This window comes from Euprymna scolopes, chromosome 16 (assembly GCF_053919585.1).
Source record: "Euprymna scolopes isolate OS-2025 chromosome 16, ASM5391958v1, whole genome shotgun sequence".
Classification (NCBI taxonomy): domain Eukaryota; kingdom Metazoa; phylum Mollusca; class Cephalopoda; order Sepiida; family Sepiolidae; genus Euprymna; species Euprymna scolopes.
In genome coordinates, this window is record NC_136497.1 from 115381912 (window position 1) to 115396839 (window position 14928).

General features: G+C 32.5%; 1 protein-coding gene across 3 annotated transcripts in view; it reads left to right on the top strand.

Annotated features, from left to right (window-relative positions):
* The window catches only part of LOC145296064 (uncharacterized), a 143891-nt gene extending 131191 nt beyond the window's left edge, over positions 1-12700 (top strand). For 2 of the 3 annotated variants that reach the window (XM_080142133.1, XM_080142132.1), the window contains exons 5-6: positions 9876-9981; positions 12429-12700. In XM_080142133.1, the coding sequence (XP_079998259.1) occupies positions 9876-9981; positions 12429-12457 (135 nt within the window). In that variant the 3' untranslated portion in view covers positions 12458-12700. The remainder of the gene's footprint in view (positions 1-9875; positions 9982-12428) is intronic. The other variant, XM_080142134.1, reaches the window with a different exon arrangement.
* The last annotated feature ends 2228 nt before the right edge of the window (positions 12701-14928 follow it).

Sequence of the window (14928 nt, forward strand, 5' to 3'; positions counted from 1 at the left end):
AATGAAAATAGGCATTACTTAATGCGTTACTTTTTTTGAAAATGCCATTAGTTATTTTAAAGGTGTCAATTATGCCCACAATAACTCTATTAATTCTATTTAATAATTTCGTTCATCTCATAATATTACCTATCATTTCATTGAGAATTTATCTATCTCATTAACTATTATCATCGAGTGACTGCTGACTACTATGTGAAGCGACTGGCGACTCATTATTTAAAAAATATATTTGCCTTGCGCGAAAGCGTCAGGACACCAAATGTTTTTTTACTTCTAACTATCGTAATAATTAAGTAGGTGCTTTCACTTTGCGATGACATGATTATTTTTGCCTTTAAATTCTTTTGTATTTATATGTTTAAAAATTGTATAGCGATCTTTCTCGTTGTGTACCGGATATTTGTCGATGAAATATATGCAAAATCTTTCCTTTATTTCATTCTAAATACTTTTTTTTTTTTTTAATATTTTAAAATGATGCATTTGAAGAATGTTATTTAAATTTTTTGTTTGGAAATTATAAGATTTTTTTTATTTTTACGACTTTATACACAATGCATACACTTTCGCATGATGGCGGTATGTGAAGAAGATGTGAAGAGAGAGCGAGAAAGGCATAGGTATATACTAACAGAGAGTGAAAAAATATTCACACTCCTATAACATTAAAAGTCTGTGTCCGCTTGTCACGATGTTGTTTTGTTTGTCACGTTATTTGGGGACATACTTTAATACTAATAAAACCGATGATTTAATTTTTATTTAAATGCAATAATAATGTCTCCAACAACCGATACCCATTACAAATAGCACCCTACCAAAGAATTCTTCCTTAAAACTACTCAGCCTGACATTCATGGGCAATATGAACTGGAACAAATACATTAAGGACATTGTGAAGGCTGCTGTAAAGAAGGTGGGTCCCTTCTATCGAGCTAGAATACTACTCACACATGAAAGTATCCTGTACCTCTATAAGGCCACCATTTGACCATGCATGGAGTATTGTTGCCACATCTGGGCTGGTGCATCTATCACTAGACTCTCCCTTTCAGATAGGGTCCAAAAAAGAGTTTTTAATTTAGTACGTTCCATTTTGTCAACCAAGCTCTAACCTCTGCCCCAACGCGGCAATGTTGCATTTCTGTGTCTGGTTTACAAGTATTTTAATGGAATGTGCTCTGATGAACTCATTGTACTTGTGCTTCCTCAACGTACATATCCCCTACAAACCGCCTACAAACAAAATATCACGTCTTCACAGTTGAGGTCCCTAAACGCCAGAAAACTTTCTATTCTTATAATGTCCTCCCTCGAACAGCTAGGCTTTGGAATTCGTTTCCTGCTTCCCCGACTGTACTGGCATGCAGAAGGTTAAACGTAACGTAAACCTCGTTAATCTTTTTTTAGACAAAGTTCTAAATCGATCCAAATGGCGATATGCCTTGTTTAGGATGAACGTGAGTAAAAAAAAAAAAGAAAAAAAAAAGAAGTTTGTGTTAAAAGTCAAGTTAATGCAATTTTATGCACGTTTATTAGATTTTCTTAAGAAAAATTAATTTCTCGTAGATTTTTGATATTTAGTAGTTTTCCCCTAAAATATTCCAAATGTTATTTTTTTTCTACTGTGCTTCAGCAGCTTCAAAGATCCGCAAATAAAGTAACTAAAAAGAAATCTTTAATAGTTTAGAGTGGGGATCACTTTACTAAATGTAGTACTAAATATATTATCTTGGATTTATTTTATATTATGTACATTTTGTTGCACTCAAAAGCACACTTGAAAATTATATATCTATTTTTACTAAATAATAGATAAATTTAATTTATTTAAAACGCAACAATATTTATAACATAAAATAAATCCAAAGTAAATTTTAGATTTAATTTAAATTAAATATTTATACCTTTCGTTATAAAGTTTATAGAAGTGCACTTGGAAAATTGAAAATGTTAAATTAAATCTTTACTTAAAAAAAAAATGTTTTTAAAAAACGTTCTTGCAAGAAATGCTTTTCTAACTTGTTAGAATTTTGTGTGAAGTGAATTTTATTGCACGTGTGAAGATTTCGTTTATAGAAAAATGAATTACCTCCCTTACACTTTTGCCGACTTATCTCCCTTGCATAATCAGGTCTGTTTCTTTTAGAACCATCAAACTCGTGCCATTTATATTATAGCGCTGTGAGGAAATACAGATGTTTGAAGAATTGATGAGCATTCAGTGAAGGAATATGTTACGTAGAAACACATTTAATAAGTTGAATCAATCCGACCACACAGTGTGATATACAAAAAAAAAAAAAAAAAACAAAAAAAAAACACTGTTATGAAAATAAAGCTTAGAAACGTTTTAATGCCGTGGAGTAAGCGCTAGAATATATTTGACTTATGTATTTATTGATCATATCTCAGTAAAACAAAACATTTTAAACAGAGTGTCATTCTTCCTCTGCGGCCATTTTTTATAATAATAATAGAGCATTATTATTATTGTAAAATACTTACGAGCCACTCGCGGATCAAGTGTATAAGATTGTCAGTCGGATAGTCAAACAGTATTACCAGAGGCCTGAGAGCTAATGGCAAATTAGTCACAGTTTGTTTACTTAGGACGATGCCTTTGTTTTAACATGGGGGGGGAGTCACCACTTATCAAGGCCCAGAGGCCACTCGAGGATAAGGGTTAATTAAGTCATTGTGATTTTAGCGTAGTAAACATTAGTAGGAATTTTGTAACTTGGATTACTTAGGGAGGTGGTTCAATAAGAACTTGTTCACGTTGGACTTGACGACAACCAGATTGTAGTCAACTGGAAAGCAAGCAAACGGAATAGAGTTCCACAGGCGAACAGTTCTGAAACAAAAGCCCTGTTCATGGAATCTACGTGTAGGTGTAGGCACAGATAAAGAGTGTGGGAAATTGTTGATAGCGGTTCTGGCTAGACAAGAGTTTTTCATGAAAGTTTGGCGAGGGGGAGGCATAGATTGAAGCTCAGATGAGCAACTGCCGTGAAAATAACGATAAAGCAGGGACAGGCTCGATACGTCTCTTCTGTGGGAAAGAGGTTGCAGGAAAGAGAAAAGGACATCCCCAAGAAGTCTACTTTGAACTCTGTCAAGACAGGATAAGCTGCTTCTAGCAGCTCCTGCCCAGATGTGGCAACAGTACTCCATCATTGGCCGTACCTGGCTTTTATACAGGTAGAGAATTGCATCAGTAGTGAGATATCTACTGGAGTTGTAGAAGGATCCCACCATTTTTCCAGTGATCTTGGCAGTCTTAGGCAGTATTTTTTTTTAATGTTCGTAGAGAACGATGGCCATTATTTTTTAGGAGGATGCTAGTCTACTACAAAGGACCCGGATATATTTCTGTATAAATATTTAGTAGATAGGCAGGGATCTGTTGGTTGGCTATGTCTCACAGGCATTTTTTTTTCTGAGCATTTCACATAAAATTGGGTTTGTATGTCTTTAAGAGAGAGAAGGGCTGTTGACATTTTCTTTAAACAAGGTTTTTGATATTCAACATTTACATCGTACTATATAAAGACATATTACTTTTGGGCACGACTTGAAAAAACTAATAAAGCAAACATATATTTTATTAGTTTGTTCAAGTGTAATTTTTTGTAATTCAGTCATAGATTTCTTGTCTATAAGACAGGATATTAAAGTTTTGTAAATTTCTTATCTAAATCACATAACATTTGGATGATAAAAACTTAAATTGACCGACTACATGACAAAAGACTCATTTCTGTACATTTGAACAAAGATGTAGTGGACCAAGTAGGGAATGTGCACTCCGACCGACTTCACCGCGAAGAAAAAAAAAAGAAAAAAGAAAAAAAACAGAAGAAAAAGAAAGAAAGAAAGAAAAAAGGACACCTTTCCCGTGAGTCGTGACACCGGTTTGACCTTCACCTTCGCAGTTCGCACGCTTTGGCTCTGTAAACAAATATCGCAACAGGAAAACTTTTTTAAACCAAATTTTGTATTGATATATATATTTTTAAATAAAAAGAAAAACAGGTTAAATATTATATCGCGACAATAAAACTTTTTAAAATAAACTATGTATTATTGCTGTTTTTTTTTAACATACATTTTATAAAAACTGTTATATTATTATATCGCGACAAGAAAACTTTGTTAAACCAAATTTTGCATTAATATATTTTTTGTTACGAGTTGTATTATTGTATCACGGCAATAAAACTTTTTAAAACAAAGTTTGGGTTGCTTTTTTTAAATATATATTATTTAATCGTGGCTAAGATTAAATGGCGTTTAAGCAACAAAAACTATGATCTAGGGGAGATAACCAGCATAAACATAGCAGAAATGAGCATATTTTGGAAGATATAATTTGGGACGCTAAATAATCAGTGAAACAATGAAAGAATGTAAAATAAAAAAAAAACAAAAACTGATTACACGAATTATAGAGTCACGGAAATTGCCGAAGCAGTTTACGAGAAGAAAGCAAGTTAGTGATCAAACTATACCTGAATGAGGTTAGTCCCGGAATCAATTTTGTTTACTAAATTTCTAGGGTAAACTACAGAATAATTTAAAAAAAAGATATCCCCTCCCCATGTTAAAAGCGGATTTCGAAATAACGTTACTATTTCAGCACGGACCTTTCTCTAAAAGAGTACCACTTTTTTTTAATGTAAATGAGCATCACAATTTCTCTTATTTCTTTTTGGTTTGTCCGATTAATTCTGATTCATTTTTTCCTTTTCTTGATGGAATAGTAAGGCGGGCAAAGATTCCGTGTTGCGCTTGTCTAGATAGACAAGTGAACTGTAAAGTTTGACTTCACACTTTTAATCATAACTAGAAATTGACAGTTTAAATACTTCAAAATCTCCTTCAGATAGCGAAGTAAACACGTTTTCCCCATTATTATCTACAATATAAATCTCACCTGTCTGTCTGCCTGTCTGTCTGTCTGTCTGTCTGTATGTATGTCTGCTTAAAACTTTCGATTGAGGCGACGGATTTTCACAAAATCGATATCGTTTTTAAGCTCAACCCTTCGGACGACAATATCGAAAAAATGACTAAAAAACATTAATTCCTTCACCCTCAACTGGAAATTGTCTACAGGGAGGGGTCACTTTGTTCACCGATATTTTCGAAAATGATCGCCTTTTTTCGATTGACTAGCCTTAATTTAAACCGTCCCCGCAACCGCAAAGACTTCACGTTTTTTTTCACGTTCTTTTCCTCCTTCGCGGTACGGGTTCGAGCCTACTACAACATTTTTTTTGCTCAACACACACCTGCAAACACCCGGGCAACGCCGGGCACCCAGACTAGACTATTATATAAATCTCACCTGTCTGTTAGTGTGTGTGTGTATGTATATATGTATGTATGTCTCGCTAAAACATTGGATACACGCGACTAACACTGAAAAAATTGGTATCGTTTGAAAGCTCAGTTGCTTGGCCGAGACATATCCAAAAATTGGTAAAAAATATACATTATTTCAGCGGAAACAGGTCCGTTTTCTATAAGGAAGGGTAACTTTTTCCGTCGAAATTTTTGCAAAGTCATTCACGCCTTGCGACATGGACGTATGCATAAAAGATGTTATTTTGAACGCTCGTGACGTCACAAGTTGCGTAGGCGAGACGACTAGACGGTTTTCTTTTTTTTCACCTCCTTTTACGCTACAGGTCTGTCTGCTTACTACTTCTTTTATTTATTTTATTTGCGTTCGCACGGGTACTCGCTGCTTTTTTCGTTTTTTAGACGGTTTTGAAACATATTTTAGGGCTCCGTAGATCAATATCCTTACCATAAAACCTCTCCACACTCGGGCAACGCCGGATACCCCCGATAGTCTATAATATGAAAAGCAAAATGTGTGTATGTGTGTGTGTGTTTGTATGTCTGCCAAAAAACTTCCGACAGATGCGTCGGACCGTGATAAATTCGGTATTTTCTTAAAGCCCGATGTATCGGCTGACAAATATCGAAAAATTGGCCTAAAACATTAATTCTTTCACCGTCAACTGGGCCGTGTTGTTACAAAGAAGGGTAACTTTTTTCGTCGACATTTTTGCAAGTCATTCAAACCTCGCGTCAAGGACGACAGATAGAAGACGTTATTTCGACCGCCTGTGATGCCACAATAGCCATGCGCACATTGTTAAGAAGACACCCCAAAAGTAAATGAAGGTTTATCAAGTCATTTCGATACAAAAAAAAGAAAACAAATAAAAAGAGGGAAACAGTTTGAATTCGATAAAAAAGTAACTGACAAAATGTAGAAAAAACACGAAATGTTATACGTATTTATAGCAAGGCGTAACCCTGTTTTAATGTTGAAACTTCAACCTTCACCCCCCAAAAATAACAAAACAAAATAAAAAAAGAAACCAATCCGTTACATGAGGGCGAATGTGAAACCCATAGGTTGTGACGCGGCCCCGTTATCCACTGCTCCACCATGAGGGTATTGAAATTATGTGTTTTTGTTCTCTTTAAACCTAATAACAGAGACCGTAATGAAATGAGGTCAATTCGTGATGACGGTTCTCTTTCTCTCTTTCTCTCTGTGTTTGCTGGTACGATGATTTTATCTATCTCTTTGTCGCTTTCTGTGTGTCTCTCTCTCACTGTCTCTCTTTGTCTCTTCTCTCTCTCTCTCTAGTTTCGGTAAACGGTTCGAGTGTAAACAAAACAGATATAACTCTCGCTTTGACTCTGTCTCTGTCTATCGGTCTCTCTCTCTCATTCTCCCTCTAAACCCATTTAGAGAGAGAGAGACACACACACACAGAAAGAGAGACGGAGAAGGAGAGAGGGATAGAGTAAGATAGTAAGCGAGAAGCAAATACCTCCGTGCTGTTCAATAATCACTTTATTGAATGTAAAGCGGCAGCCTCCTGTATCGATTGACGTCATGCTGGATAATGGCTTGCACGATAGTTTTAGTTTACAGAATTGTAATCTGGAATAAGTGATCGGTGTGATCTAAGCCAATCAGAATAGCAAGAATGTTATGAGGGATAACTTATTATTTTTTCGAATCGACGAGCGGGAATTTAACGTTTGGGATATTAGTTTATGAATCGGTTATGAAGGGTGTAACCACAATATACATACCATGTGTAGAAATTCCTGCAGTGTTTATGGGGATCAGTAGGATGACTCCAGCAATAGGGGGAAATCGGGACTACTTCCTCTGTAGGTTTATCCGATAGTGCTGGTGTAGCTCCTCGGAAGGAATCTAGGATTTTATTTGAACATCTGGATGTGTCAGAGAAGTCGTTATACAGTTACATTAGATAGTGGCTAATAGGCTAAACATAAGACAAGAAATTTCTATATGGCATCTTTTGTTGTAAACCTTCGGTATTTTGGTCCAGAGGAAAAAAATTGCGACGTTTTTATTATATATAGGGATAAAAAAGCAATTCAAAGTTTGGTTTGAAAGTTTTATTGTCGCGACATCATATAATATATATATATATATAATATATATAAGATATAACAATTATTATTATTATTATTATTATTATTATTATTATTATTATTATTATTATTATTATTTACAAGAATATATGATAAATCAAAGTTTAGTTTAATATGTTTTATTGTTAAGATATAACTTTTATCCTCACAAGATAACTCGTTTCATTATTATTATTATTATTATTATTATTATTATTATTATTATTATTATTATTATTATTATTATTATTATTATTAATGATAATAATAATAATAATAATAATAATAATAATAATATATATATATATATATATATATAAATGCAAAGTTTGATTTTTAATTTTTTATTTTCGCGACATGATAATTTAACTCGTTTTTATTATTATTTAAAAGTATATATCAATACAAAGTTTACTTTTAAAAAAGTTTTCTTGTCGTGATATTTGTTTACAGAGCCAATGTGTGCGAACTGCAAACTGCGAAGGTTAACCTCAACCCGGTGTTGAGGAATAGATTTCCCTGTTTTCTTTCTTCGCAGTGAAGTCGGTCGGGGTACATATTTTTACTTGATCCTATATAGTACTGTAATCACATCTGCGGAGATTCCACAGAGAACTGTAACCTTCGTAAATAGAAGGGAGCCTAATCACTTTAAAATGATGTCGCGCCTGAGCTGGAAGCAAGCAAGAATTGTCGAGCGGTCAGAGTCGATCATGAATGCAAACTTTTTTTACCAAAACATTAGAAAATTAAAAAGCAAAATATAGAACCTGATTTATACTGAAACTGAATTTATTCAATCGTAAGAAAAATAAGAATGAATTCAAAATGGAAAAATTGTGTTTTTTTCGCAGAAACAACTTTCTTGAAATAAACATTCAGTTTTTTTTCAAAAATCTATAAAACTGTTGACATATTTTCTTTTTCACAAATTTGATTACTTAAAACAGGAAGTCCGGTTTAGTAAACGGAACATTTTATATCAATGCGAAGTTTTTATCTGACACCGTTCCCGCCGGACTTCCAGTCGCCTATTCTTCTACATCGCCATATAAACTATTCTCTTTTTTTTTCTTATAAATCCTTATAAGAAAATATACAGTTAAAAGAAAAATAATTCAACCTTATGTTTGCTGTATTATCAAGAAAAAGGATTGTAGAAAAACATTTCATTGAAATATCATTTGAAAATGGGTTCATTTTTAAATTAAAATTGAAGTCACCTGTGAATTTGTAATCAAATGTACTTTCAACAAATATAAAAATTCACAGTATTTTCCTGGCAAAAAAAAAATTCCCTTTGCACATGTCTAAACGTAAAATATATTTTTTTTTATCTTTCAGAAAAATAATACACAGTTACTTTTGGACTCCCTCATAGTTTCTTATGACTCCCTCATAGTTTCTTCACGAATTAACAGAAATTAACTACCATTCGTCAGTACTGTCGTCGCTGTTCTTTATTTTGTGACGTTAGCAGGTCACGGGATACAGCATTCTATTTACGGAAGTCACACCCGAGCACTTTTACTTGCTTTGAAATATTACAAAGTAAACTTCATAACCTGGTTTTCTTCTCTGAAACTCCGTTCTCACAGAAGGGACATTGCTAATCGTTCTATATCATATGACTATTTCCATTGTCCAACTAAGATTACATCTCTGTACGTACTTATCCCCCATGTAAGACTTTCTCAACAAAAACACGTCTAGCTTCAAACGCTGCTAAGTATGCCGCAATTTTATGCGTACCTAAAATGAAGCGGAACTTCGTTTAACTTGCCACAGTGCAAAATATTTATTTATATTTATTTTTCTCTGTATACATACAATGAAGCAGAACCCGCATAAGCAGAGTTTCTGATCAAGATCTTATAAAACTTAACCACATGACTGCTCTCCTGCGAACTACAACATGTTCGTTTTCAAATCAAATTTCAACAAATATCTGCCGAGTCGTCCTTGTGGAAGTAATTATAGGTCTTAATCTGTTAGTTAGACTATTCTATCATCTGACTGAAATGCTCAGTCTTACCCAAGTGCGGTATTAAAGCTTAGTATGTAATGAAATATCTATTAGTTTCAGAAAGTTAAAACCGCCACACATTTATCTCGTATAAATGCAATGTAACTGCGCTTATTAAACTGGTACATATTAATCGTTCATTAATGAGCGAACCCTTATCTCCATTACCAAAGAATCCCAACTTTAAATATTTTACTACGTGCACCTTCCGAAACCTCGTGGCACATTTTTTTTTAATTATCCCCTCCTGTACAATACTTAGCAGGAACATATATACTCTGATGACAGTCGCATTTATTTTCTAATCCGTAATTTTTAGTTGAAGACTCTTGATTTATAATCCAGTCAACAATGTCTCTATTTGCAGAGTATCAGTGTCCAACCATGTCTTCAAGAAAGCGCTGGATCTACTGACCCGACGCCAACTAGTGCAACAAGTTCGACTTCAGAGTATGGCAGCCAGCGATTAAATTGTAAGTTTACAAAGCAAGGTTTTCCCCACGCTTTCTTTTTGCCCTTCATTTCTTATCCATCGGTTCAGGCTTTTAACCATTTGTCGACTCGGCGTGTTTTCCGTGATATAAGCGTTGTTTATATTTGAAAATGAAATACGTTTGTAAGCCAAGTTACAACGCAATATTTTGTAAAACAAACAAATATTTATTTGTCTAAAATATATATTTCAGCTATAGACGCTATCTTCACAATTTTATAGATTTCTTCCTCATCATGGCGAGGAAAAATACGAAAAAAATGTATAAAATTATGAACATTCCTTCTATCGCAAAAACATTAATTTGCAACAAATAAATATTCGTTTATTTTACAATATATTGCGTTGTAAATTGGCCTACTAACTTATTACATACGTATTTTTCTTTTATTCTTATGTTTTGGTTTAAATTCAAAATTTAGGTAATTTTAAACATTTTAGTTTTTCAGAGGTTTTCCTTGAAAGTTAAACTTGAGGGGCCGCCGGGACACAAAGCTTTATTAATTAACCGATCAAGAGAATAGAACTATAAAATGAGAACCATATATATCGACAAAATTCAAAGAACACAAACTCATACCTAAAAAAAAATATACGTAAACGAAAATAAAAAATGATAAAACGCCATCGAGAATTGCAAGCGAAAAAGAAACAAAAAGAAACAAAGAAAAAAAACAAACAAAAAAAACAACAAATAAACAAAAAACCCAAAATATTCGATGCAAAGTGAGTGAATATCACTTCCTGGGATACAGATTTACATATAGACCGAGGAAAGTTCAACATAAATGATCAAAGACTTGTTCACTTTTGTGTTGGATTTGAAACTTACAGTACCGATGTTTTTCTTATCTTGTGTAAAACGTGTACATGGATATATATTATGTACTTATTTTGAATTTTCTTTTCGAGGTTCATGCCTACAAATCATACACATATTCATATATTTATGTGTGTGTGTGTGTGTGCATTTTCTCCCCTCGCTCCTCTATCCCCTCCCTCTCTGTCTGTCTGTCTGTCTGTCTCTCTATATCTCTCTTTACAAACGCCTGTCATGAATTATCACAAAAAGTAATAAAACTTTCATTATACTCTTCGTAATCCAAATAACAATGTACACACACACACACACACACACACACACACACACACACACACACACACACACACACACACACATATATATGAATATTGTTATGCAGTGTTGTTATGCATATATATATATGTCGTTATGCATATATATATGTTATTATACATATATATATATGTTGTTATACATATATATATGTTGTTATGCATATATATATGTTGTTATGCATATATGTATGTTGTTATGCATATATATATGTTGTTATACATATATATATATGTTGTTATGCATATATGTATGTTGTTATGCATATATATATGTTGTTATGCATATATATATATGTTGTTATACATATATATATGTTGTTATGCATATATGTCTGTTGTTATGCATATATATATGTTGTTATACATATATATATATATATGTTGTTATGCATATATGTATGTTGTTATGCATATATATATATGTTGTTATGCATATATATATATGTTGTTATGCATATATATATGTTGTTATGCATATATATATGTTGTTATGCATATATGTATGTTGTTATGCATATATGTATGTTGTTATTAGTGATGGAGCAATTAATTGGAATCGGAATCGGAAAAATCGGACCATTTTGAGGTATCGGAATCGGTATCGGCATCAGAAAAATGTGTGCATATTTTCTGATGCCAAAACAATTCTTTTAATTGTTCTTTTTATTTGAATGTGTTTTAAGCAAAATCTTCCTTTGCTGGTAATAATAATAATAAAAAAATAAATATTTATTGATTTTTAACTACCAGTAAAACTAAAATCGATAGCTGATCATTTACAACTGTATCTTTTTCGTTTAGTAAAATATCTCCACATTAAACATACGTTTTTATGGGAAATCAGGGAAAAATAACAACTCTATAGTTAAATATTTAGAGATTTATAAAGAATCGGAATCGGGAATTTAGTACGGAATCAGTAATTGTATCGGAATCGGGAAAAATACTGGAGTCGTCCCATCACTAGTTGTTATACATATATGCATATTGTTATGCATATATGTTATATTCTTATATTGAATTTGATCATCGAGTTGCTTTCTGCCTTAATAAGTGGTGACACATCAATTAAAAATATATATCACACACGATCGTCTTGTCCACTTTTTCGTTTTATTTTTTCTCTCGCAATAATCTGCTAGTTCTCTTTTTCCATCCTTGTTTCTTTGTTCTCATCTCTTTATACCATCAATAAAACGTATTTTTCTTCATCTTTTCTTCATGTCACGTTTTTTTTCTTCTCTATTCTTGTTGTCTTGTATTTTATCCCTTGATCTCATTTTCGTTTAGCAAGAAAGGACCAAGATGACGGCCAATAACTTCCGGCAAAACAGAAGCAAGATGGCTACTTTTAAGCACTGAGAATGCAGATGAATGAAAAAACAAAAAAAAAAAAAAAAAAAAAAAAAAAAGCACACCCGTTTGGTTAAAAGAAAAGAAATTTGCTTCAACGCTCATAACATTCCTGGAAGGCATTCATTATACATTTTCAAAGTCCACAAAACTAATTTTAAGATATGAAATCCTCAAAAAAGAAAAAAAAAATACAATTTTTCACATTTTCTCAGATTCCTGTTGATTTTATCGCCGCTTTCTTTGTCTTCTCTTTTATTTACTTTCATGTTAATTGATGTTATTTGATAAAAAACAAACTTTCTGACTTAACGCCATGTTAGCATTACCGTAATTTAGAAGTGCAGCATAAGAGTTAAAAAATTCATATGGGATCTTCATAAAAAAGCACGGCAAAAATACACGCCACCCAAATCCAAACCCAAACAGACAATGCATGAGTTGCAGTTAAAATAAAACTTGTACTTCAACAAAGAATGGGATCAATTCGTGTCATTGAGTATCGATTAACCCCCCCCAGATATATCGATTAAAAAGAACAGATACTTTCATGCATGTTTAAATTAAAAATAAATAAATATAAAATTATTTGTACCAAAACAGTTTTATTTCGACTTCCGCTTTTTGTTTAGTCAAGTTTTGCACGTGCAATACAATGGAAAGTCTCATCTACTTTATAAACTAAACCATTTCAGTAGTTTCTGGGCCTTGGGATCAAGATCAAAGTGTGGTATCTGTTCTTCAGATGCTATAATTCAATTTCTTGTTCTCTGTTAGTGGACGAGAAATCCTTCAGAACTGAGACCATTTTTATTTTTTGTTCCTTTTCTCCACATTAAAAAAACGACCCTGGTGTGTAACTCTGTCCCGTGGAGAGACATTGTAAATAGGAACTAATACATTTCAGTTTAATTTTAAAACTTTACATAAAATCATAGTCTTTACTTTGAAATAATTCTTTTTGGAAACGATTTCATATTTAATAAAATATGTTATAATCAAAATATGCTTCTAAGTGTTTAGTTTGGAAATATTTTAAAAAATTTTAGATTTTGGAAGGATAAAACTATTTTTAAAGTAAACTTTAAAAACATTTTGTTCTATAAAACTATTTTGAATAAAATTCAAATCAAGACTAAATGCACGATTACACAGACGTTTACACACGTGCCTCACACGTTATATGAAATGTACGTCGCAAACGAGACTGAGACAAAGAATAAGCCGAACTCACTTTTTCATAAAAAACGACATTTATTCCCTCATTCTCTCGTCACGCGTGACTTCTCGTAGACCGAGGCAACTTTTTATTATGGCGCAGGTTAAAGTGCTTCATTGTTTGAACGTCAAAAATGTACCAATTGGGAATACACCACGAACATATGGAAGCATCTGTAAGAACCCATGAGTTCAATTCTGATCTTATTGGACAAAAAATTTACTACAGCATAAGCAGCGGTCATGTTAACATTGCTGAATGGATAAAGTCCTGTCGTTATTTATATATCAAATCTAGTGTAGTATGTTGGAAATAGTAGAAATAAAAAGATAAGGAATAACTGTGATTTAAGTTATAAGGGATATTTAAGTTATATTACGGAATTCCTCGTTGAATGTGAGTTTTGTAAAAGTAGATAATTGTAAAAAGTGTTAAAATATTGTACACATTTTGTCAAATACAAATAGTTGGAAGAAGCAACTATTACAAAATAAATGTAACACATTTTCAAAATCTGCTCATATTTTATTAAAACATGCATTAGGACATGCTCTCAGCAATTAATGGAACGAATTAGTATATGAAACCTAAAAAACGGGAGAAACTCAATTTTTATTTATTTATATTGAAAAAATTACCCTTGGGCCACTTTTAATTATTTATTATTGTTTTGAATAGAGCTTATCTTCAAATATATTTTAATAATAATAAAATTAAACTCTGATACGTGTACACACGCACGCAAACACATACACACACGCATATATATATATATATATATATATATATATATATATATATATATATATATGTCACTAAAGTAGTCATAAGAATGAAATACTAAAGCAACTTTAACAACTGAAATAGAAGAAAAAATCTCAATTATTCCAAGGTTGTTGAATGTCAAGCATTACAAAAAGAGAAGTAATTTTGGGTTACTACTTGAAGGTAGACGAAATGCCAAGGTTTAATTTTCAGTTAATTGGATTTGTCTTTTCGAAAAACTCTCATATGATAATTGGCAATTATCATCATTGTTAGGAAACATTGAGAGCAGTTTTTATTTTAGCTCGCAATTCATTGCGATTTATCAATGCTACTTTATTGTGTATACTTCATCTTTGTACACTGTATGGTCACAATTCATGTCGATCCAACTGAAAAACTCTATATTTACTTGCCTCCTCACGAAGGCAAAGCTGGTTGAGAACAGATTAA